Raw genomic sequence first — 26189 nt, 5'->3', positions numbered from 1 at the left:
GCCATAGCGCTCGGGAAACACCATGGAGGGGAACTCATTACAAAGCCGGATGGTACGTGGGAAAAAGATCTCTGGAAACGCACTGTGGATGAACGTAGTAGCTCAAGGTAGTATGGATGAATTTTTCAATGAGTTTACGATATTTGCAAGCTGCTGCAAGTGGATAAGCAGGGTTGGGACTTTCTGTCTATACTCTCTCTCTCTCTCTTGTCCGTTCTTGGGTGTTACCACTGAAACTAGATGACTTGTCCTGACATTATACACACCTTCTGGTACATTCCCAAAAACTTTGCAACAATGTATTCTCAAAATTACCTACCGAAATACTCAAAATTCATTAAATACGTAATGATGGTGAAAAAGGCGCTTAATAATAAAGCTTCTAAAAGAACGAATAAACATGATTACAAATCATTAATCGAAAGTAAAAAACCATATAAATTGTTCGTCATTTAATTTAACACACAATGTTTCCTTATGTTACAAACACGTAAACTAAGAAGAAGGGTTTATAGATATTAAACTATTATTGCATTAGTTGTACAAAAATGCCTTTTTACTCAAAACATTAGTTCCAATTTTTTGTACTATTGTATTAACGATTTATGCACCAGAAGCTTTTAAGGCTTAAGATGTGGTCCATCACAAATCTAATAACTGATAAAGAGTTAATGTAAATTTTTTATTAGTATTTCCAAAAGTTCTAGATATATTTATTACATTGATATGTGTTTCGTACATGAAGATGGTTGTTTTTTTATTGCGTAGACAGGTGAACGAGCCCATCTGGTCTTAAGTGGTTACCGAAGGCCATAAACCCTTAAGTTTTTTTTGGGTCAAGGGTCAAATCGCTGGACTTCCAAATATGCTTTGGGGGCATTTGGGATTCCGGATTGGAAGAGGCTAAAAAACTCATTTTACTTTTTAAGATTTTACCATTTCTCAATTATCCATTCGAAAATAAATATAATAACATCCAAATCGGTTTTTTGATTACAAATTATAATTACAAAGACGGTCAACCGTGTGGCATGTTTGGTTGTTATATAATTATGTAATAGGAATATTGCTTCTAGAAAAGTAGATTTACTAAACTTACGTCTAAGGCAAAACATTTAAAACGTCACAAAATATTTTTAATACTTAATATAACCACTTTTTTAAAGGTTTTCCTATTTATACATATAAATAATTTCACAGCCACAAATACATATTGTTATTAATGAATATTTTTAAAACAGTCATACATACTTATATTATAACATTTATAGTAGATTTTTAGTGTTCTTATACTTAATTAAAATTGTATATTAGATAACGAAGGTTTGTTGTTAATCTTCAATTACAATTGTAATTGAAGATTAAGTAATTACTTAAAATTGATTTTAAGTGATATTTCAAAATAAATTTCCTTTTTTGTCATCGAAGACAGAACATGGTTCATCTTAGAGCGATAGTGTCCTTGATGTTATGGACACAACAAGGCCAAGAATTTTTTATAAAATTACTTTAAAAGATTAACATTTTCTATTCCTCAAGGATAATATCGACGCTTGAAAGGCAAACGTGACTAAGCGACAATGCGTGAACTTTACAGTAGACTAATTTAAAGTTGAAATACATGAAAAAAAAATGTTTTAGCGAATCCAGCTGTAGGATTGAAATGATTTTAATAGACCTAGAAATATATTTCTTTGCGCATCGAATATGGTTATTGCCTATCATTTATGTATAAAGCAGTTATTGTCGTTTAGTCACGTTTGTCTTTCAAGCGTCGATATGGTAGGAGGGCGGGCATAATTATAGGACAAAACTGATTTATGAAAATGGACTTATTATATACATATTTATATACGTTTCGATGTATACATAATATATATATAATAATCACCCAGAAAAAGAGCAAACAAACCAGTTTAACAAGTTTAAGTGTTTGCCGACGTGGGAATCGAACCCACGACTCTCGGCGCGACAGTCAGAGGCGCTAAGTAACTTCGGTCATTTGCTACGAATCACTCTACACAGTATAAAACAAAGTCGCTTTCTCTGTCCCTATATCTGTCCCTGTGTATGTTTAAATCTTTAAAACTACGCAACGGATTTTGATGCGATTTTTTTTAATAGATAGAGTGATTGAAGAGAAATAAATAAATAAATAAATATTTACTAACAGTCACGCCACGTTAACTGGTCCCGTGATAAGTTCGTAAAGAACTTGTGTTACAGGTACCAGATAACGGAAATAAATGTAAGATTTTTATTATACACATACATATATTTAATATACATCCATAACCCTAGAAAATACATTTATATTTATCATACAAATATCTTCTCTTGGCGGGATTCGAACCCGCGACCCCCTTGTGTAGTGACCATGTCACTTACCACTACACCAGCCGGCCGCAAAGTTTTATATGTATAATAACATCCACTAAATAGTGGAGAAATCAATCATAAATTACAGTTTCCGAAGCGAAGCGAGGGCGGGTCGATAGTTTAAAATATAATACATCGCTTATTCGGGTTCATTGACGACCCAGGGCGGCACTTGAAAGCCCTGGAGAACTCTTCGCTGTTCTGCAGGACGCCCTTTGCTCTGAAGGGCAGAGGGGTGTGCTCGTCTTTCAGGTTGACCTTTAACGAGCTTTTTGTTGAATTTCCACACCAGAGCTGTCGAGCATGTAACAGAATGTCATTAAGCTGTCAATGTCATTAATGTTTTTTTTTTTAATGATAAAATGAAATGGTTCAGTTAAAAACGTTAGTAAAAAAATATTTTGTCTGTCACACTCTTCAAACCGGAATGAATTATTACTTCACGGTTGAAAAATGTGTTACAGTGTTACCTAGTCGTCGTGGCCTAAAGGATAAGACGTCCGGTGCATTCGTATATAGCGATGCAACGGTAGCGGCATTTACGTTGTAGTTGTGAATGGGCTCCGATAACCACTTAACATCAGGTGGGCTGTGAGCTCGTTCACCGACCTAAGCCATACCAGTTTCAAGTTCCACTTTGCAGGGGATTCAGCTGTGTGACATTACAAATAACTTTAGAATAATAGAGACCTAGTTTTTCGAATTTTTCGAATTTCGACTTTAATTCAAAAATTGACCTAGAACGATCGTTTTCAGCGACTGTTAATAATCAAATCACCAAATGTAGCTTAAAAAGAGACAAACTTATCCATCGGTCTGTTTCACTCTGTTCCCTTCCTCTATGTTCTTGGGTTGGAAAGCTTTATTCGATGTTTTAAAAAAAAACGTTTTTTGGGTTGAGTCTTTATAATTTTAAAGATGAGATTCGTGTTGTCTGCTCCGGTTACTATAGTAATTAAAAAAAACAACACTTACATTTCCATAGGATAGAAAAAATAATTGCTCGGGCGACATTTCTTCGAAGCCAGGTAGCTTGAGTTCGGGACCAAATTTCTTAAGGTGTTTTTTCAATGCTGCAATAGCTTCTCTGACTCCCCCATTATCTGCTATATTTTCCGGTAAAGTGTTTTTACCATTGACCTGTGTATTTAATTGAAATTTTATGATACTATTTAAAATTAATACTTATATATAAAAAAATCATGCAAACAAATTAAGGTTTTCATGTTTAATAGTTTTTTTTGTGTTAACTTTAATTATTAGAGATGTCTAATTATTTTTACCTATGTTAGAGGTACCAGAGACTGACATACATACGTATACACGTTTAAATATATGCATATATAGATAGTAAACACCAAGACAAAGAGTAAGAAAAGCCTATACATTATACGAATACCAACTACTGCATCACCGAGTCAGTCAATGTAAACGAATGAGTAGATAGTATAGAAGATTTTTATAGAGGACTAGCTGACCCGGGAGGCTTCGTAGTGCCTCAATCGATAAATAAAAAACTTAAACTTTTCTATAAAATAAACTTAAAACAAATAAAAGGAATCCGTCCGACGGGGGACACATCAAAGAGAAAACAAAATTGTTACTTTCATTTAATTCCGAGCATTATCATATTTATCAACCTTTTAAACCTTCTCTGGACTTCCACAAATAATTCAAGACCAACATTAGCCAAATCGGTCCAGCCGTTCTCGAGTTTTAGCGAGACTAACGAACAGCAATTCATTTTTGTATATATAGATTTGCGAGTTTCAAACTCGAAAATAACTCACGTGTTCATTGATCTCAGGTAGGTAGTACGCAGAGTATTGATCAACGAAGCACCGAGACATGTTGACAAACGTATCTATTGTGTTATTGGTCCACCATGGGACCATGTTACCGAATTTGTCGTATCTGCGACCTGGAATCGAACAGGATATTTTGAAATTGGTTTTTTTTAGAAAGGATCTTGTCATGACCGATTATGTACGCGATTAGCAGAAACCATAAAATGCTTTTGAATATTTTCGAGAGATAGCCAGGAATATTTGCTTTAGAAAGAAAAGTCTCAATTGTTCGGAATATATTCTTTAAGAGGTTTTGAAATTATTATATATGCTATTCCAAATTTCTTCTATTAGCTGATAGGACAAAATATCGCATTATTCTTTTACCCTCGTATTACAATAGTTGTGAGCTTCTGAAGATTTTGCTTTACACTTTTGTTAAGCATAAGTTTTACTACTTTTAAATAGTCTCCTACTTATTTTAATAGTTGGTGACTCTGAAAACTATGTCACAGGGTCTTATGTCGATTTGTGATCGAATTCTTTATCTCTGTATGGGATGTTTGGTAATCTGGTTCTGAGTCGACCTGCCTCAACGTAGAAGAAAATCCTACCTTAGGGACGTTGAAAATAGAATCATTAAAATAAATCAGAGTATTTTCTTACCAATACTATCAAAACCATGAGTTATTTCGTGTCCAAGTACAGTGCCTAATGTACCATAATTCAAAGAACTGAAACAAAAAGATTATATTATATCAAAACACATATAAATATAGAGACACGTCCAGGAATTTAGAATCTAAAACTAAACGCTTAAATATTCACACGTTATTATTTGAACGCAAAGTATGTTTGCAAGTGGTCACGATTGAGCAGTCATTGACAATATATTCGTGGTATAGGGGTCGTTATGGAAAATCCCAGATTTGAGAATCTTAATTAAATTTATGTGACATAGATGTGAAATTAAGGTTAGTTTATCCGATGTTGTGCGGTGATCAAACTTGCGATATGAATTTTTTAATATCGTCGTTTCTATGCGTCTATAATGCGTTGAAGTAATTAATGACTATCCCTTAATGTAACACTCACTAGAGTATAATTGCTTGCCAGCACTATGACAATAAGCACAAAACGGAATATGAGCAGAGCAAGGTTCTAAGGGCCAAGGCTTAAAGAAAAATACGATGTTTAATGAGAATGTGTTATTAAATAATTTAAGATGCGGTTAATAATTAATGCGGTATGAAACAAAAAGCTCTTAAGCGATATACAATATAAAAACAAAATCAAAGTCATAAGAACTATTTCAATAAGACAGGATATTAAAGGTTACTCACTCCAATCCCAAGTCAAAAAAAGGATATTGTAATATAACAAGAGGTACGGCTGCGTCCCAAAATATTTGAATCATTAGTAAAATATGCTAAAGTACTACAAATTCAGTATTATATGTATAATTAAAATTAATTGCTTCTTTATTATGGTCTCTAACTTATTCTTTTTTATTATATATACATATATACATTTTATTATATATACGAAGCACTGCTTTTGCTAGGGCCAATGTTAGCAAACTTTCTCAGGTTGAGCCCATGAGCTCACTTACCCGTCTGAGCGTAACTGGAATAGACCTTTAGGCTACCAGGGAATAGGAAATAAAACTACACTCATACTGAATGAAAGATACGAAATAGGACGTTAATTTAAGTATATTTTAATATTTAGAATATACTTAATATTTAGAGTATTTAGAATACTTGGAATTGCTACGGCTACTTAAAAATGATAATAATTAAATGTAAGCTCAATTTGGAAGTTCGTATTCATCCAATCCTTACAGCGATGCCAGATAGACTATCGCTATATCGAGGTGTTGAAAAGTCTATACGAAGCCGCGACGATGACCGTACAAATCCAGGATTGCCAGTCTAGACCTATCAAGCTGCAGCGGGGTGTCCGACAGGGAGATGTTATATCTCCGAAACTGTTCACCGCTGCACTTGAAGATGTCTTCAAGACGCTGGACTGGAAAACATGTGGAATCAACGTCAACGGAGAGTACATGTCACACCTTCGATTTGCCGATGACATAGTCTTAATGTCGGAATCGCTGGAGGACCTCAGTCGTATGCTCAACGATCTCAATGCTGCTTCCCGATGCGTGGGACTGTGGATGAACCTTGACAAGACGAAAGTCATGTTCAATGATAAAATCGTCCCGGGCCAAGTTACCATCTCGAATGCATTCATTGAAGAGGTAAAAGACTTTGTCTATCTCGGTCAGGCTATCCAGCTTGGCCGGGGTAACTTCAATACAGAGATTGAGAGACGCATACGACTGGGTTGGTCGGCATTTGGGAAATTCCGTGCAATCCTCACCTCGCAAATTCCTCAATGCCTGAAGACAAAAGTCTTTAACCAGTGCATTCTCCCCGCTATGACCTACGGCGCGGAATCCTGGACACTGACGGCAGGGCTGGCCCATAAGTTAAGAGTCGCACAGCGGGCGATGGAGAGAGCTATGCTAGGTATTTCTTTAAGGGACAAAATCCGGAACGAAGAAATTCGACGGAGAACCAAAGTCGACGACATAGCTCTCAAAGCTAGCAGGCTGAAGTGGCAATGGGCCGGTCACATCTGTCGAACCAGCGACGCCAGGTGGGGGAGGAAAGTCCTCGAATGGAGGCCACGGATGGGTACAAGGAGCGTGGGGCGTCCTCCAACCAGGTGGACTGACGACTTAGTGCGCACGGCAGGAAGTCGTTGGATGCGGAAGGCGGAGGACCGCATTATGTGGAATGCATTGGGGAAGGCCTATGTGCAGCAGTGGGCAGATAAAGGCTGATGATGATGATGATGATTCATCCAATAATTATGAACGAATAGATTGTGTAAAAACTAAAAAATGTTCTTACTTATAGTGTTATCCTGGAATGTGTGGTAAGCGTTAACTTCAGTAGGATCTGTAGCCCAAGACAAACTGCCATTCTCCCGAAATTTGTTTAGCACGTTCTTTATTTTGACTTGGATTATGTTTATCATATTGTACAGGTGAGTTTCTCTGTTGATCTCTATACCTTTGTAATATTCCTCTAACTTCCCCTCGACCATTAGCCAATCAGGAAATCCTATTAGAGACTTCATCAATATAATCTTTTGGTATGTTGCCACTTTTGTGTTGTCATCCATCCATTTGACTTGACCGACTAGATGTGCTAAGGAATTTTTCAATTCATATATCATCCTTTCAATCTGGAATTTTAACGAAGAAAGAGCAGAATTTTTAGCAGGGCAGATTGTTAATAATTATCCCGTATTTATAGTAGGGTATCTTTTATTTAATGTCTTTCACACTTATCATTTTTGCTGTAGTCCGAAATTGACACTTTATTCTAACACATCAATGTGGACTGAGTCCACATAGGGCCCCAGAAGCTACAAATACCTTTATTGTTATTTTATTATTATTCAATCATCGTCCAATATTCAACCTTAAACTCATTAAATATTAATACTGAATAGTAGCGACAAGTAGGTACACTACGACCTACAACTAGTATAAATATATTGTTATTAAAAATTGATAGTCATTCGTGAAGGATAAATAATACCTTTGGTTTTGAATTATTAACGAAGTCAGGATCGGCGATGCCGTAGGCCACTGCCATGCCCATCATATCATTGACAGCTTCAGTACATAGATGTGCTCTAGTGGGGATTTTAGTGTCAACTTCTTGCAGATCATTGTATGCATCGTAGTACAGGGATCGGAGTTCCGAGGTAGTGTGTATTGCTATAACTTCTACAACCTAGAATATGTATGTTGTTTTAAATGGAGTTAAAATAAATATGTTATAAGCGATTAAAAGTTTCGTATCCACTTCTAATATTTGAATTTTTAATTTACGAGCGCTATTCCGTTTTGTTTATAAATCTATTACAATACAATCACAGTTTTCAAATTGATAGAACAGCCACTGAAACTTCGATTTCAGATCAAGATATATGGAATAATTTACTTCGTAGCACCATGTGGATCTTGAGTTGCTATCAAAGCACAAAAAGGACAATTTTATTTGAGCAACAAAAATAAATAATTTAAATCAAACTTACCTTAACCCAAACATACAATTCCAGAACAACGGGATGAATTTTCGCCACGTACGCTGCCATACGCGACATGTACTTCAAATCTAAGTCCGCAACTAATATTTTCTCTTTACCAAAATCCAGTTTAGTTTCACTAACATTAAATACCCCTTCCACGTATTTCTTCCATATAGGGACTACGCTTCCATTGTTTTGAGCAACGGTTTGATCTGTTAAGGCTTGGAGTTCGTCCGCTGTGTATCTTGGTATAACGTAATTTTCTATTTCACTTTCGGTATCGTTCTCATTTTCGATCTGTAAAGGGATGAAGTAATTTCATTTATTAATTAGTGCAGCCTGATCATGTTCTGCAGTGACTGGTGGTAGAACGTCCTTATGAGTCCGCACGGGTATGTAACACCACCCCGCCTATTTCTGCTATGGAGCAGTAATGCGTTTCGGTTTGAAGGGCGGGGCAGCCGTTGTACTACTAAAAGTGAGACCTTGCAACTCGTGTCTCAAGGTAGGTGGCGGCAATTACGTTGTAGATGTCAATAGGATCCGGTAACCAAATAACATCAGGGGGACCGTCATCATTGGCAACGCACACTGGTCATAGATCTTTGGTTTGAGACACACTGCGGTATTTGGGATGAGAAGATTTTGCGCAGACACCTGAATGCTACCCGTACTCGTAGGATTTGATCAATATTACTATAGATAAATATGATTACAATCACATAGTCAACGGCTTGCGAGTTATTAAAAGGAAATAAAAATTGAACACGCAATCATTAGTCGCACGTTCATCGTGCTCTATCACACTATTAATCTATGAATAACTATCATTTTCTACTATTAATGACAACCCTAATATATGGTTGTACCTCACAATGTCTACTGTCCGTGGTTGTCTATACAGTCTATGGTTAAATCATAATTTTGGTTGCTACTAGGTACCGCTTTGTCAACAAACTTCGTTAATTATGTACCTTTGGAATTCCAATAAAAATGTCAATTATTTAATTTTGTGGATTCCTTTGTTTATTTTTCCGTAATTAAAGTATACAAACTCACACTAGGGAAGTAGGCACATAAAGGACTTAAAGGAAAAAGGGACAAACATTAAGTTTAATTCTTCATCATTCTAGATTTAACGAGTTGAGTGACCGTTAAGTGGTTTTCGAAATCCATAAACATTATCACGTGGATGTCGCCTTAAGAATGGAAACCGACATTTCTAGTGTATCGTGTAACGTGAAAATATTTTGTTTTTATATATTTAATCTTTGGGGAGGCAACCCAAAATTGGAGGAGGTGAAATAGCGCGGTAGACCAACGATCCCAATATTACTTACTGGGGTCGTCGTACCCCCTTAAGGGGGACGGAACGGGCCTCGGGGTGAACCCCACTGTCATTCATGACTTTAAATATACAGAGAACTGATTTTTGTGAAATATTTGTACTCAAAACTCCTCTTAAATACAGAAAGCTGTGTTCTGTTTACGGAGTGATACAATGAATTCTTAATTGCGCCTAGGAAAGGTTAGTACATGGTTGCTTAAATTGAAATAGAGTAAATGACGACTTTACGTTGTATGTATGTATAAACATACATAACATTTAATTATGTGTGGCATCAGCACTCAGAGATCTAAGAGAAGCTCTCGCATTGCTGGGTGGAATAGCTTGACATTGGATTAAGAAAATACTTACGTCGTACAAATCGTTCCGCATATCATAATAAGTTGCGGCAGCGGCTATGACCTTTTCCACGATAACTTCATTGTCAAAATTTGCAGTTTGGTTTCCACCTTCTCCTTCAAGAAATATCTTCAACAGCTCAGCGTAGTACAGCTTGTGCACTTTGGCGTACGATTCTTCATCATGAGTAAGGTACATTAAGTCGCTATGTTCTTTCTGTTTTGGGAGTTGCCTCAATGGGAATTCTTTTCTGGCCCATTTACGTTGCATTGCGTACAAGCTGTAGAAGTGCAGTATGCTTTCAAAAGTATATTTTTACCATATAAAAATACAGAATGAATTGTGCTTATTACTTACTATTTTAAAACCAGTAAAACAAACAAAAATCTCGTTTAAATTAACAGTAAAACCAAAGACAAAATTGCGATCTAAATCCTTATTTTAGATTACTTTTGGTTTTAAGGCAGATAAGGATTTATATTTTACCAAAATGTTGATGTTTGCAAATGACATTTGAGACGGTAGCAGCATAAGTCTCTACCTCTATTTACTTATATCTCTGTCTGTCTATATCTTTGTCTAGTTAATGAATACGATGGGATAATTTGACGTTTAATACCTTGGAAATGGATTGGTAGTTTCAGGCGAACCCAATGCTAGACGGTAAGCAGACGAGTTCAAGGGATCTGAGAATATATCGAATCCAATAAGGATATCCATGCCTAGAAGCACTTTGATGTTTGTGACCACTCCCACCCAGTCGAATGTATATGTAGAGTAATCTACTTCTGAGATGTTGAGGTATGTTGGGTGTGAAGGAAGGCCTATCGAGGCTAAAATGGAGTACACAGGCTGGAGGCCGAGTTGGTCAATTTTGCCTGTAACGAAAAATTGTTTGAGAAATTTACTTGCTAACTTTCTATCCGTAATAAGTGATCCCGTTTCGGCTGTGTTGGACAAACATTGATTTGCTTTGGACTCGATTCAGTACCAAACTCACAGAATCAGACAAGCCAATTAGGCAATTAGGCAATTTCATGTATAGTTTTACCGAAATCAGTTTAGCCATTTTGGAGCTTATGGGAGGCATACATACATGTATAGACATGTCTTCTATATAAATAGGTCACGTGCATAATCTATAAGCACCTACTGCGAATCGTAATTCCACCAGCGTTAACATCGTTTTGGAAAAATGTGTCTATAAAGTGTCTGGTTAAAGGCCGGTTTTAGTAATTGTGGACAGATGTGTACCATTTTTAAGTCTAATCAAAGGCTTTAAGCAAAAGTGCCACCCAAATCCGAGCCTTAATTGATGAATCTCAAATAACTTATTTCTAGAGATTGCTTGGGAAATATTCATGTACTTTCTATATTAATCTAGCACGAGCATAGCATCTAGTTTGAGAGGGCTTTTCCGTGCTAATCGAACCGTTGAGCTTATTTGTATGCAAATGTCATAATTTCTGATAAATGAAAACAACATAGGGTATTTCATATTAACATATTGTTTGTGGGTAGTTAAAAATTGATAAAATCTAAGAAAAAGTTGAGACTAAATTCAGTAAAATCTGGCCACTAAAGATGCCTAAATACGATTATTTAAGTTTATGTGTGTGTTCTCACCGACATCCATACAAGCGGCGTACATATCTCTAGATTGTTTTATCGGCAAGGGATCTTTGCTTGAGTTTTTCGTGAGAAATAGCTTGATGGAAGCAAGCACTCTGTCTTGCTTGTAGCTAAACCAATCGTATGAGCTGTATTCTTCGGGCATTGGATGCTCCTCCCCCCAATTCCCACAGACATACTGAAAATTTATAAATATATTTTTATCGGCTAAAAAACTTTTTAGTGGAAACGTTAAAGTTTTGAGGGTATTTTTATAGTATAGTAGATAGAGTATTTAAATACTTATATAGTCAAAAGCAGACATCGGCAAGTCATGTTGTTTCGTTATAAATTGTAATTGTCGCTAATGAACATATCTATCTGTCACTTTTTGAAAGAAGAAGTCAATTTAAATGAGTGTCAATAATCGTCAGCTATCTATTGAATGATATTCAACCATAATTACTTATACACAGATGATCATTATCAACTGCTTTTACTACAATTTGGAAAAAAAACGACTACGATAATGACCTGATTAAAGTCTTCGCAAGGATCGGTTGTTCGGTCCATGGACAGCGCCAAGTTAGCAGCTGAACGCAGACACTCCTTAGTTTCACACAAACGGACGGGCTTTTTGTGTTTTTGTCGAACATCTAAAAGCAAATGTACAAGTTGAAACAAAACACGCAATGGACGTTAAATAATACAATTGGAGTGCTGAATGTTGAGACTATGTTGTAGTATGATAGTATGGATAGCATTCGCTATTCTTTATTTTTTCCTACGTATTCGCTGGTAGCCTAGGCAGCGGCTTGGCTTAGGCAGCGGCTTGGCTTAGGCAGCGGCTTGGCTCTGCCCCTGGCATTGCTGAAGTCCATGGGCGACGGTAACCACTCACCATCAGGTGGGCCGTATGCCCGTCTGCCTACAAAGGCAATAAAAAAAAAAAAAAAAAGCCTGCCTCTTACTTCAAATTTCGGTGATCATTCACTTGCAGTGTGAACAAATTTTCAATATTACGCAGGACATATCAAGTGGAAAAAATAGCGCGACGTATTTAAATTAGTTTTGTATAACATACAGTTTTAGTGGATCACAGGAAAATACTTAAATGAAAATCAAAGAAAATTAACCCAGATTAAAGTCACTCAAACTAAGTCCAATATTGCTTGTTGAATTCGAACTAAATTATATATTTTTAATATTCAGTCGGAATTGGAAAAATACTCACATAAAACTGTCATTACGATGGCAAAGATCAATAAAAATGCCATCAGGGTTAAAATTACAATGAGGGTCATGCTTTTTTTGTGTTTTCGACGGAATCTGAAATAAGAATTTCGCCTTCGCATCAATTGAATTAAAATAAAGAACTACATACTTCTAAGGAGAACTATTCATTAGTGGTAAAGTGTACTCGTCGATGACAGATACCAAGTACCAGCCAAGTAATACCTACCTTGTTTGGTACTTGGTACAAGTAATACCAGGTAGGTACAAGTAATACGAGGTAGGTATTACTTGGATATCGGAATCCAAATCAAATGCTGCCGCCCACCTTAAGGCATAAAGTTGAAGTTTTTAAATGCATCCACGGCTTAGCATTTTGTAATACACTGGTGGTAGAACCTCTTGTAAGTCCGCATGGGTAGCTACCACCACCCTGCCTGTTTCGGCCGAGAAGCAGTAATGCGTTTCTGTTTGAAGGTTGGGACAGCCGTTGTAACTATATTGATACCTTAGAACGTATATCTCAAGGTGGGTGGCGCATTTACGTTGTAGATGTCTATGGGTTGCAGTGACCGCTTTACAACCAGGAGGGCTGTGAGCTCGTCCACGCATTTAAGAAATAAAAAAATAAATAATAGATAGGAATAGATATAGATAGGAATAGAAATACATATACGGGCTCACATACAAGCGCCAAATGACAGATTCTCGATTTTAGAAGCTTAAGAAGAATTTGTATATGATTATGATGAACTGTTGAAATAAGTGATTTGTGAAAAATATAAAAAGAGTAAAATAGCAACCTGGCAGTTCTGGACCCAACAGCTATTAGATACCCTGACTCCCGGATATCTTTGCCGTTTTTCAGCGGTGGTGGCGAGGGGGTCTTCGTCTTAGCACTCGCGGTACCTGTAGACAAAATACTAATTGCTAGATGCTAATTTCTAGAAATCCTTTGGAGGCTTTACGGCCCCATGCAGAAGGTTTTTATTTAGCCCAGGCTTGGAGTAATGATTTTAAGTTACGTTTATTAATTTATTTATTACACTTCGTGTAAAATTTACATTGGCGGACTTAATGCGTAAGGCATTCTCTACCAGTCCACCAAAGGCAGTGTAGAGTAAATTAATATTGGTAGGCGCAATAAAAATTCTAATAAATTACAAATACGTATCAAAAAAAAGTTATTATTTTTTGCTTAGATGGTTGGATGATCTCACAGCCCCCCTGGTGTTAAGTGGTTACTGGATCCCATGGGATATGAATTCTAAGGTATAGGTCAGTATAGTTATAACGGCTGTCCCACCTTTCAAACCGAAACGCATTACTGCTTCACGGCAGAAATAGGCACCTACCAGTGCGGACTCAGAAGAGGCCCTTACGTACCTACCTGCATAGTTGTGATTATGAGATCTGATGATGAAAAAATTAAATCATACACACAAAATTTAATTTTCGTACCTAAATACCGGTGTCAGGGCGTGCGTAATATAAATAAATAATTATAAATATAAATAGTGCGTAAATAGAGTGGTATGGACATGTGATGCGTAGAGAGAAGATGCATGTGACTACGAGATGTATGGAAATGGTAGTGCAAGTTAGAGGGGGAAGAGGTCGACCGAAGAAGACATGGATGGAGTGTGTGAATGACGATACGAGAGAGAGAGAAAGAGGAGTGAGTGTTGAGATGATGGCTGATAGAAGAGAATGGAACAGAAAAATTAGTTGTGCCGACCCCACCTAGTGGGATAAGGTGGAGAAAAAGAAGAGGGCGTATTGTGAAATCGCACCGGTATTTATCACTCTCTCAATTCTAAACGGTAGGATATTCGTTATACCAATGTAATTGAAAATTCCAGCGAAAAACTAGCCATTGAAAGTCAGGCCCTAGAAGAGGAAGACGATCCAAATTCAAATTCAAAATCATTTATTTCAACTTAGATGTCAGTATAACACACTTGTTGAATGTCAAAATCCGCAACTGACATTCAATACACCAGGTAACTCTCAAACATTACGAACCGTACATGACCTAAGACTACCGGCTTCTTGTCAGCAAAATGCAGAAAAGAATGCTAGCTGCGTAACTAAGCTCCATGCAAGACGTTGGCCTTCATTGATTACAATATTTCACATCTTTCAGAAATTTATACGTTAACGTATTCTGTAAGCGATAAGTTTCATAAATTTTTCATGTACTTGAAACCATGTAGTTTCACAAACTTTTCATTATACTCTAAAAACAGCTTTGAAAAAGAAACACATGTTATATGAAAGCAGGTTAACTATTCAAAGCTATCGCATTAATTTTGATTTTAATATTATCAGTGGTGGTAGGACCTCTTGTGAGTCCGCACGTGTAGGTACCACCACCCTGCCTATTTCTGCCGTGAAGCAGCAATGCGTTTCGCAGGTTTGAAGGGTGGGGCAGCCGTTGTAACTATACTGAGACCTCAGAACTTATATCTCAAGGTGTGTGGCTCATTTACGTTGTAGATGTCTATGGGCTCTTGTAACCACTTAACACCAGGTGGGCTGTGAGCTCGTCTATACATCTAAGCAATAAAAAAAAAAGTCATTAGTAAGTTTTACCCTTAAGCCTTATTACTTTAAAACAAAAACACTCTCATGTACCCCTATAGTTAACGATCCGTTTTGAGGGTATGAACTTTGAAACACAATCTGGCAACTAAATCTAGGTTATAAATTTCACACAAATTCGTATACACATTTTGAGGTCAATGGAATTTAATTTCAGCGCGTATTTCTACTAAGGCTACTGAAGATAATATAAGCGTTAGGATATTATCATGAATTGCCTATTCGCCTATTTGCCTATTCGATTATTTATTCTTGTTCCTTGTGTAGACTTCGCTTTCAAATAGCCAAGAAATAATTATTGAGATTGCAATAGTTCTAATAAATAATAAAGCTAATGGTGATTGGCAAGGTGAACGGAAGAAGACCACGAGGTAGAGGCCCGACACGTTGGACTGACCAGATCCGCACTACCCTCGACACCACAGTTCACGATGCTCTACACTCGGCGGCAGATAGAGGCAAATGGCCTGGAATGGTCCGTAATAAACTTTTGTTGCGAGGAGGTGGTCACGACCCTCAGTATTGAGGAAACCGAAACAAGAAGAAGAAGCAATAGTTCACTTGATTATGTATTTCTCTATTTGCAACTCTACTTGTACAATCTTTAGATATGTGCTCACTATATAACACACCGATTTTTCGGCAGTTTTCTTAGATTACCGCCTTTTTTATTATGTCTCGTCTCCACTACTGCCATTGTTCCCACATCAGTGTTTGTATTTGGCAATCCGAAAATTGTCTTAATTTTAACATGCTAAATTTTGTATCAGTTATTTTAAAACAAACCAAACAACACATTTGTTGTCCTTTGTTAATGTAATTTGAGATTTTCAGACGTTTTTATTGTTCTTATAAGTAGATGAGCGATTGCTTATCTATAGTAATTAAAATCGAACTCTTTTTTTTTGAAATTCGTAATTATTGGTGGTGTGAGCCCAAACCTGTAAGTACAAGGCGTCTGGCCTATTTCTGCCGCGAAGCAGTAATGCATTCTGGCTTAAAGGCTGTCGGTATACAATAGAGTTGAGACCGAGCATTTTGAAAGTTCAAATTGAATGGTAGTGGTGATAGAATACTTTGAACGTTCAAAGTGTTTGGCAGTGGTGATAATAGGCCGGACGATGGTACCGGGTTGATCGTGGTTTTTGCCACGTCCTGCCTGTATATCACAAGATCTAGGGCTCAAGAATTAGGGAGCTATATAAGGAAGCCCAGAAAATATGTTACTGGAGCCTGGGTACAACAATATGTTACTGGAGCCCATAGACATCTACAACGTAAATGCACCACCCACCTTGAGGTATAAGTTCTAAAGTCTTAGTATAGTTACAACGGCTGCCCCACCCTTAAAACCGAAACGCATTACTGCTTCACGACAGAAATAGGCGGGTGGTGGTACCTACCCGTGCGGCCTCACAAGAGGTCCTACCACCAGGTCCGTAATAATATGGTTTATAGGCACATAACACTTTCGTTCAATGTAAAAATTCAAAAATCTTAAAAATGGTACTTAGCCCCTTCATTCAATCATGTCTTCATTTACATTTCTCGAATTTCCGCCACAAACGTTCATGCTCTTTAGTTTTTATATGCACTCCATTGTTTATTCTTAAGCTACTTACGAGTGACAGTGGGCCCCATAGCATCCGCTTGACCTCGTTCATTTCCGGCCGACCAAGCATCCATCTTTACAAAATTAAGGGTACACAAATCAGAAGCACATCAACTCGACTGTCAATTAACACAGAACGGTTTCGCATTTTACACCCAAAATAATTGGTCTAGTTTTTCAGCGATGAAACGGTGCGAGTCGGGCGATGAGCTTTGAACTACTGAAAGCTCTGTGCAGTCGCAAACATTCAGAGCTTTTCGTGGGGTGACCATAAAATAACACAATGCTTCAGTTACTTTCATATACCTGATGACGTCTAACCACGACCAGACCATTCCTCGTTGACCTATCAGTTACTGACTCAGACCACGGGGACCGGGTTCCATTTTTAGCCGCAGTAGTTATCTTTGTTATAGATATTCGCAATTCGGGGTCAGGTTATTATTGTCTTGTATATATTCGGTATATGTACATACCACACGACAACACAAATCATCATCATCATAGGAATCCTGGTTTATTAAAGCCTTGACAGCTGTTCATAGTCTTGGCACACGTACTCGTTAAGTGGGGTTTTGGTAAGGATTTTCATCTGATCAGTCCAGGGTTTCGTCTACGAGATCTTTTACCATTGACTCTACCCTGAACAACAAGTTTCTCAATAGACTAATACACTTGTCCTTATGTTCCTTGTAATCAGCTAAAATCCATGGTTACACTACTTTGGCTGATTCAAAGGATAGTTGTTACTGACGGGCGATGCACGCGACGTTCAGTGATGTTCCACGTTACGAATATCGATTTAACAATTCGTATGATTTACATCGATTTATGTGACGTTTCTTTATCGTTTGCGTGCGTGCGCTGTTCCAAGTTTTATTGTTTTTAGAGCTTTCGTACTTACGACGGCTTGTGACGGGCTTCAGGCAAAGGGAGTGTTAGTAATACGGTATTATTTATCCCTCCAATCTATGTGTATACTCGTTTATTTATTTAGTTCTAGTTTGTAATATGGTAAATCGCATAGTCAGGTAAATTTATCGAGAAATTACTTTTCAAACCCAATTAGCGTGACTACTCATTTTAAGTAAACTAAAACCATTGCTAGTTTTTCTGTGCTAACTTGTCAATAGTAATGACTGTTCAACAACTCGTGACTTTTCTTACAGTTTTACGTATTCGCATCTTAAGCAATAAGTCCATAGTATCCGATCATAGCTCATTTACTCGGATCGGATCGGATAGCTAATGAGCTATGATCGGATCTAATGAGAAAATCTAATGAGATTTTACCATTTTAGGGCTGACTTTAAAAGTGGGAGTTTAGCAGAAGTCAAACTTAGCTGAAAAAACACATCATAAATCACCGTGTAAATCGATATGCTACATTCACATTAAAATTAAAATCGATTTGGCGCCCATGTTTCGAATACGGACAACGATTTCAGCACAGTTACCTGTCTGTTTATACTCTATCTAGTTAAAAATTGTATCAGTTTTACATGTCCTATCTCTTTTAAGATTAATTGCTTTAAGAGACTAATGTTAGTTAAAACAATTGAATCTTTAGCAATCTTCTTTTTTTTTCTTTGCTTAGATGGGTGTACGAGCTCACAGCCCACCTGGTGTTAAGTGGTTACTAGAGCCCATAGACATCTACAATGTAAACCACCCACCTTGAGATATAAGTTCTAAGGTCTCAGTATAGTTACAACGGTTGCCCCACCCTTCAAACCGAAACGTATTGCTGCTTGTAATGCGTTACGGCTTAATAAAAACAGACATCTGTGTGCTTAGTGCGAGTTTTTAACGTTCTCGATAGCGTAAAAGTTAACTCAAATTTGTATGCAGTTGGAACAGCGCCTCTAGGGGCAAACGTAGGCAAAGGTTAAAATACTCTCACCAATGGTGGTGGAGAAGGTCAATGAAAAAATTAAAATACATAAGTGCATCTGATTAAATTCACTTTATTAGCAACACACCCACCGGACGGACATGATCTCAACGCTTAAATAAATATATATATAATTACATGTTCTTCTCGTTACCATCCGTGACCATAGCCTCCGAAGCCACCGCCGTAGCCACCGCCATACCCACCGCCATACCCACCGCCGTAACTACCATATGAGCCAACGGAGAAATATTTGGAAACTACTGGTTGGGCGAAGGTCTGGATGGCTGGGGCGGCGTGAACTACAGGCTGAGCTACTACAGCTGGCGCGGCGTGAACCACTGCTGGGGCTGCGTGGACCACGGGCTGAGCTACCACTGCTGGAGCAGCGTGGACAACTGGCTGCGCTACGGAAACTGGGTGAACGACCTGTTGAGACAATTTCATTTTTTATTTCCCTTGTAGGCAGACGAGCATACGGCTCACCTGATGGTGAGTGGTTACCGTCGCCCATGGACTTCAGCAATGCCAGGGGCAGAGCCAAGCCGCTGTCTACCGCTAAATTGATTTGATGGTATAAGTGGTGTTAAGCGGAGCCCATAGACATCAGCAAGGTAAATGCCGTCACCCACCTTGCGATTTTAGGTGCATGTAACCGTTTATAACAATTTTTGTTTTTTATAATATTGTTTGTCTTTAATATAATTTGTCTATAGTGCAGCCTTGGCGAAATCTGTGATTATATTATAGAAGTCTTTGACAATAGAACCATAATAATGTTCAAACTTTTAATTTCAATTAATTATGATCGAATTTCGACCACTGAGCGAGCACTAGGTAATAATAATTCTTGAATAATATACCTATAGATAATACAGATCAATTAGTTATAGATAAGCAACTCAAGCACTCAACAAAAATGTTTACGGGCGTTGGCCACTAGATGGCTTCGTTTCGATTAGTTTCTCATTGCTCCTGTAGATGGCAGTAACATATTACCTATCCTATATTTTATTTTTAATGAAGAATTTTGTAAATTTTCAAAAACCACAAATTGATAAAATTTAATCAATTTGTCTATAACAAATTAAGATTTGTATGATTTATAAATTTATGTGTTTAGTTATACAATAATTAAATGCTTTAACTTTAACAACATTTAGGTTTGGGGGCATCCGAGACAAGATGTCGCTAGTTTCCAGACAGAAAAAACATTTGTCTTAAAGTATCGCAGTCTCAGGGCCCTGAATATACCTCAAGCACCGATCATCGTTCACGTCGAACCCGTCGCTTGCGACGAAGGGCTCGACGAGTAAATTAACCCACAGACACAGCCCACTGAGTTTCTCGCCGGATCTTCTCAGTGGGTCGCGTTCCCGATCCGGTGGTAGATTCTGCGAAGCACGGCTCTTGCTAGGGTTCGTGATAGCAACGTCGTCAGGTTTGAGCCCCGTGAGCTCACCTAATAGCTTAGGTTACGCTGAAATAGTCTCTCAAAGTTCTCAGCTTAGGTAGGAAAAAATAAAAAAGCCTTGAATATACCTGCTGGAATGAAGAGTAGCTTGTGGCGGCAGGCTTAGCTACAGCTACAGCTGGTGCGGCGTGGTATACGGGTTGAGCCACGGCTACATGCTGAGCTACAGCAACTGGCTGAGCTACTGATATCGAGGGTTGATGGAACGCGCCATATGATGACAACTGCATAAATAGATATATATTAATTATAGCTTGCTATTCTAAATATTAAAACGGTTTTTTTAACGTGATACTAGCCCCAATTCTTAAATTGCGGTTTTTTTTACTGCCCTTGTAGGCAGACGAGCATACGGCCCACCTGATGGTGAGTGGTTACCGTCGCCCATGTACTTCAGCAATGCCAGGGGCAGAGCCAAGCCGCTGCCTACCGCTTAATACTCTCCACAAGCCTCGTTTGAAGAAGGACATGTCATAGCGCTCGGGAAACACCGTGGAGGGGAGCTCATTCCATAGCCGGATGGTACGTGGCAAAGAAGACCTCTGGAAACGCACTGTGGATGACCGCAGTGGCTCCAGGTAGTATGGATGAACTCTACTCCGGTGGCGGGCGGTGCGATGGTAAAAACGAGATGCCGGTATCATCTCGAACAATTCTTCAGAGCACTCCCCATGGAACATACGGTACAAAATACAGAGGGAACCGAAGTCCCTCCGCAGACCCAGAGGTTCCAAACGATCCGTGAGAATGGGATTATGGGATGGGAAATTGCGGCTAATCTAATAATATTACATTCTTCCCACGGCTTTTGAGTGATACTTGATGATATTGACAGAAAAAAAAAAACACAAACACACATAAAGAAAATATGAAATACAGCTCACTGAAGTACATCGAAGTTTTATTTATTTATTGCTTAGATGGGTGGACGAGCTCACAGCCCACTTGTTGTTAAGTGGTTACTGGAGTCCATAGATATCTACAACGTACATGCGTCACCCACCTTGCGATATAAGTTCTAAGATCTCAAGTATAGTTACAACGACTGCCCCACTAAATGCATAACTGCTTCACGGCAGGAATAGTCAGGGTGGTGGTACCTACCCGCACGGACTTACAAGAGGTCCTACCCCCAGCAATTACGCAAATTATAATTTTACGGGATTGATTTTTATTACACGATGTTATTCCTTCACCGTGGAAATCAATCGTGAACATTTGCTAAGTACGTATTTCATTAGAAAAAATGGTACCCGCCTGCGGGATTCGAACACCGGTGCATCGCAAGATACGAATGCACCGGACGTCTTATCCTTTAGGCCACGACGACTTCAAAGGTAAAATATGTTCATTGTATAGACACGTTTTTGTTATAGTTTTAATCGATTGAAATATATATTTACTACACGCATAGAGTTGATCTAGTAATGTAAAATGTACTTACGCCAGCGCCCCAAGGGTCATAGGACAGACCACCTGGCTTAGGTTTGGCGGCTGCTACGGTCAAAATGGCGAATAGAATCTGAAAAAATAATTCAAAATCATTATTATGCAATTAATTTACGTACATAGAAGGAACTATTCATCATCGTGTCACGAATAATGTAAACAAATAAAATGGGCTTATCATCATCATCATTAGCCTACAGTCGTCCACTGCTGGACATAGGCCTCTCCCAATCCACACCAATTCGCCCGGTCTACAATACTGAAATAAAATGGGTTAATGTGGTTGATTATGGTATGGTTATTAAATACGTTTGTTTACTCCTCTTCAGACCCATATACAAGCCCTCACAAGGCTAATGACTTTTCAAACCGCCTTTAAATTAAAGGCAATATCCATTTCAGTGACAAGAGCATAATCACAGAGCTTTATTTATGGCACGCCCCAGAAACGATCTCTGGAATAGTGCTTATGGACGAAGGAGACTTACTCTTCGTCGCTGGGTAGTAAACACGAGATGGCGTAAATATAGTCCTCGGAATACATCCCTGAGCACAGAAGGAACTAAAAACAATTCTCAGTCTATGAAGAACGAAATGAAATTATCCAAACGTCCTCTTACTTATTGCTTTAATCTATTTAGTTGTAGATTCGAGATTGTGCATCTAATCTGTTTTCGGGTATTCTCAAAATCACGAATGGGCATAGACTACGAGAAAATTAGTTCGGTCTAATATAGATATAGTCTAGTGCTCAAGCTTCTAGTCCGTCAGCATAACAGTCCAAGAAATCCAAACTAAAATGTTTTTATTTCTTTTTTTTTTAACCGAGTTTAAAAGAGAGTCTGTATTTTTTGTGTTACTTCAAAACTTTTCTCTAGCTGTACATATTTCGTTGATGGTGCTTTTTATGTGGCCCCTGTTGTTTGAGTTATCCTTAATAATATTAAATTTACTTCAATTAATTAATTATATTCTGTTCAAGTCGATTTACTTTTTTTGTTAAAATTTTGTAAAATTCACATGTGCTCTAAATTCATAATTAATAAGTATATAGTTTTGAAAACCATTTTCTAAGCAATGCTTTCTTTTTGCACAAACTCTAATATCAAAATTCTGTAATAAATAAAGTGTAGTTATCAAAGAACTTACAAGGCTCTTCATGGTTGTCCGTTAGCCGGTACCGGAATGCTGTGTGACCAATTTAGTTTGTGGTCTACCTTATATACTAGTTGAAAAGCTCAGTCTAGATTTTGACATCCTGGCGACTGAATTAATTATCTCGTGTGACTTTCAAAGAGTCTTTATACAGCTGAATATTTTATAAGCAATTAAAGAAGCTAATTAACAAAAGAAATGGGACACACTGCTTACACATAATTTAAAAAGCAATTTTCTTTAAAGATGTCCTTTCATTAACTGTGTTGTTGATAAGTTTGTGGTCATCTATTGTATTTTGTAAAGCTTAATTTAATTAACAATATAATAAGTAAGTAGTAAACGCAATACAGTGAAATCCAATTGTTCTTACTTTGTTAATTTTTAGTTGTAACATAGCCGGTCACGTGTTATCTATACATATAAATAAAATTAGAGTGTCTGTTTATAATATTAAAATAACCGATTTGTTTGTAATATTAAAATAACATTTTTTACAGTTTTTATTTGTCTGTCTGTCTGTTTGTTCCGGCTAAGCTCTGAAACGGCTGGACCGATTTTGACGGGACTTTCACTGATAGGTAGCTGATGATATAAGGAGTAACTTAGGCTACCTTTTTTAGACTAGCTTCGCTCCGCGGCTTCACCCGCGGTACGACAATAACCGCGGGTAGCATCGCGGGACTCAGCTATCAATAATAAAATTTAATGTTTCCGAAGCGAAGCGAGGGTGGGGCGCTAGCTTAGAAATAAAATCCTTAGCCACAGCAACGTGTGGCCGGGTCTGCTAGTATCTTAATAAAGCTTTTAAGAACGAATAGTTTCTCCATTCCTGGTCAAAATTACGAATAGCAGCCTGCAATTATATACTAAGCTTACATTGCACATACATTTTCCTGTTGTTTATTACACTAATTAACTGAGACGTCATGAAGGTAGACTTTGTCAAATTACAATGTCTTAATGTGGGATAAATTGATTCATGGTTTGTGCCTATTTGATATATCGGGCCCATTTAACATAGCGACCTTCTACCTTTATTTTTTCCCTACCTAATCTGGTAGGTAAGGGTAATAATGCCAGGGTAACCGGGCGAGTAGGCGAGCTCACGGGGCTCTAACCTGAAGACGTTGATAACACTAACCCTAGTAATTTATATTTTTTTTTTGCTTAGGTGGGTGGACGAGCTCACAGCCCACCTGGTTTTATGTGCTTACTGGAGCCCATAGACGTAAATGCCGCCACCCACCTTGAGATATGAGTTCTAAGGTCTCAGTATAGTTATAGTTAGGGGCGGTGTTTTGCTGAATCTACCACCGGATCGGAAACGCGACCTACTGAGAAGATCCGCCAAGAAACTCAGTGGGCTCTCGATCTTAGGATACAGTCTTTGTTGTATTGCACTAACAGCTGTGCTACAATTCCATTTTTAATACAAATGAAATGAATTGGTAGGAAGTTACTTGTGTGATCTCAAAATATAAATCGGGTTTTGGAAGAGACAGGACAATAGCTTTTTTTCGTATTTTAAATACATATTCAAGATATTTTTAATCATAGTTTATTCATTAACTATAGATACTAACGTAATACGTTGCTTAGGAATGACCAGTTAGTCTTAAAACATGAAATTACAAAATCGAACAAAAAATGAATTGCACGATTTTCTAAAGAGTGCTTAAAATCATATACCATAGGTATTTCTCGTGTTACTTAATAATATCATGTTTAACAGTAATGCGCGTGCTATGTATTTCGCTGCACCAGAAGTGTGTCTGTATTGTATGTAGGTACGTTGATGATATTGATTGATTGATTTTATAAAAATAATCAAATATGTGTTTGTTACATTGTGGTAATTCAGGGACTGTATTTATTGTTTTGGGATATTTATTTACCCTTATATGACAAATTAAAGACTTAATTTAAGAGAAATATAAAATTGGTGCGTTGCTCTTGACAGCTGGATTTGAAAGAGAACACAGATTAGTATTTAGTTACTGTTCTGAGAGATTGTAGCTTGTATACTAATTATTCATAAAACTATTATAGTATTTTCATTATTAAGTTCCTTAAGCGTAAAATTTTATAATTACCATATGGGCTATATGATAATTGTCTACAATTTTATAGCCTTGAAGCAGGCTATACCAAATGAGTCTACGACAAATGAATAAATAAATTAATATTTTTTTCTTAATTACTCCTGAGAATGACTTGACAGACACATGGTTACAAAGTTACAGCTATGTAGGACAGCAATTATTGCATTTCCTTCAAACATATCGATGTCAGCGATAAAAAATTAAAGTTATTTTCAACTTTAATAATCACCACATTTCACGATAAAATCTCTCTAGGGCTTTCGCTTGGATATACGTAGAGTTTCTACTTTATATTAAAAATACAGAGATTGAGAGACGCATACGACTGGGTTGGTCGGCGTTTGGGAAATTCCGTGCAATCCTCACCTCGCAAAATTCCTCAATGCCTGAAGACAAAAGTCTTTAACCAGTGCGTTCTCCCCGCGATGACCTACGGCGCGGAAACCTGGACACTGACGGCAGGGCTGGCCCATAAGTTAAGACTCGCACAGCGGGCGATGGAGAGAGCTATACTCTAAGGTAGAGGTATTTCTCTAAGGGACAAAATCCGGCACGAAGAAATTCGACGGAGAACCAAAGTCGACGACATAGCTCTCAAAGTTAGCAGGCTGAAGTGGCAATGGGCCGGTCACACCTGTCGAGCCAGCGACGCCAGGTGGGGGAGGAAAGTCTTCGAATGGAGGCCACGGATGGGTACCAGGAGCGTGGGGCGTCCTCCAACCAGGTGGACTGACGACTTAGTGCGCACGGCGGGAAGTCGTTGGATGCGGAAGGCGGAGGACCGCATTATGTGGAAGGCATTGGGGAAGGCCTATGTCCAGCAGTGGGCAGATAAAGGCTGATGATGATGATGATGATGATGATCAAAAATACATTATAATAACTAAATCCCATGCTGGCTCTGACCCAGCGAGGTATTCCGTGGGATGGACCATTCTAACCGGCGCCATCTAGGTGGGCTACGGATAGCCTGCCGACGGAGAGGGCTGGTGGTCGCGGCGCCGACGACCGCCGGTCCGGCATCCCGAGGAGGAGGGTGTTGGAAGAGATGTGCTTCGCACTAAACGCTTCACTTTCCCCCCTTTT

General features: G+C 38.0%; 2 protein-coding genes across 2 annotated transcripts; both read right to left on the bottom strand.

Moving 5' to 3' along the window:
• Positions 1 to 437: 437 nt before the first annotated feature.
• Positions 438 to 17261, bottom strand: LOC114244459 (endothelin-converting enzyme homolog). Its single transcript, XM_028176297.2, has 15 exons — positions 17037 to 17261; positions 13614 to 13719; positions 12812 to 12906; positions 12112 to 12233; positions 11593 to 11776; positions 10586 to 10844; positions 9979 to 10246; positions 8286 to 8576; positions 7784 to 7981; positions 7088 to 7424; positions 5510 to 5558; positions 4833 to 4900; positions 4170 to 4300; positions 3355 to 3519; positions 438 to 2673 (listed from the first exon to the last, which is right to left on the bottom strand). The coding sequence occupies exons 1-15, from the start codon at positions 17098 to 17100 to the stop codon at positions 2500 to 2502; spliced, it is 2511 nt and encodes an 836-aa protein (XP_028032098.2). The 5' UTR covers positions 17101 to 17261; the 3' UTR covers positions 438 to 2499.
• A 1252-nt stretch (positions 17262 to 18513) lies between these two features.
• Positions 18514 to 24302, bottom strand: LOC114244449 (uncharacterized). The gene is made up of 4 exons (XM_089734921.1): positions 22993 to 24302; positions 21839 to 21916; positions 20463 to 20618; positions 18514 to 19349 (listed from the first exon to the last, which is right to left on the bottom strand). Exons 1-4 carry the CDS (start codon positions 23002 to 23004, stop codon positions 19071 to 19073), a joined length of 525 nt encoding a protein of 174 aa, XP_089591047.1. The 5' UTR covers positions 23005 to 24302; the 3' UTR covers positions 18514 to 19070.
• Between the last annotated feature and the right edge of the window lie 1887 nt (positions 24303 to 26189).

Source organism: Bombyx mandarina, chromosome 18 (genome assembly GCF_030267445.1).
Source record: "Bombyx mandarina strain Sakado chromosome 18, ASM3026744v2".
Taxonomy (NCBI): domain Eukaryota; kingdom Metazoa; phylum Arthropoda; class Insecta; order Lepidoptera; family Bombycidae; genus Bombyx; species Bombyx mandarina.
This window is presented reverse-complemented; position numbering and strand designations above follow the sequence as displayed.

Excerpts from the sequence above, each read along its gene's own strand:
- LOC114244449 (XM_089734921.1), bottom strand. Across the intron at positions 20,619-21,838 it reads ATGACCCTTGGGGCGCTGGC|TTGTCATCATATGGCGCGTT; the intron begins GTAAGTACATTT and ends CTATTTATGCAG. Across the intron at positions 19,350-20,462 it reads GCTACTCTTCATTCCAGCAG|GTCGTTCACCCAGTTTCCGT; the intron begins GTATATTCAAGG and ends TTGTCTCAACAG.
- LOC114244459 (XM_028176297.2), bottom strand. The coding sequence starts at position 17,100 with ATGGATGCTTGGTCGGCCGGAAATGAACGAGGTCAAGCGGATGCTATG. Across the intron at positions 12,234-12,811 it reads CATCGTAATGACAGTTTTAT|ATGTTCGACAAAAACACAAA; the intron begins GTGAGTATTTTT and ends ATTTGCTTTTAG. Across the intron at positions 8,577-9,978 it reads TGCGGAACGATTTGTACGAC|ATCGAAAATGAGAACGATAC; the intron begins GTAAGTATTTTC and ends ATCCCTTTACAG.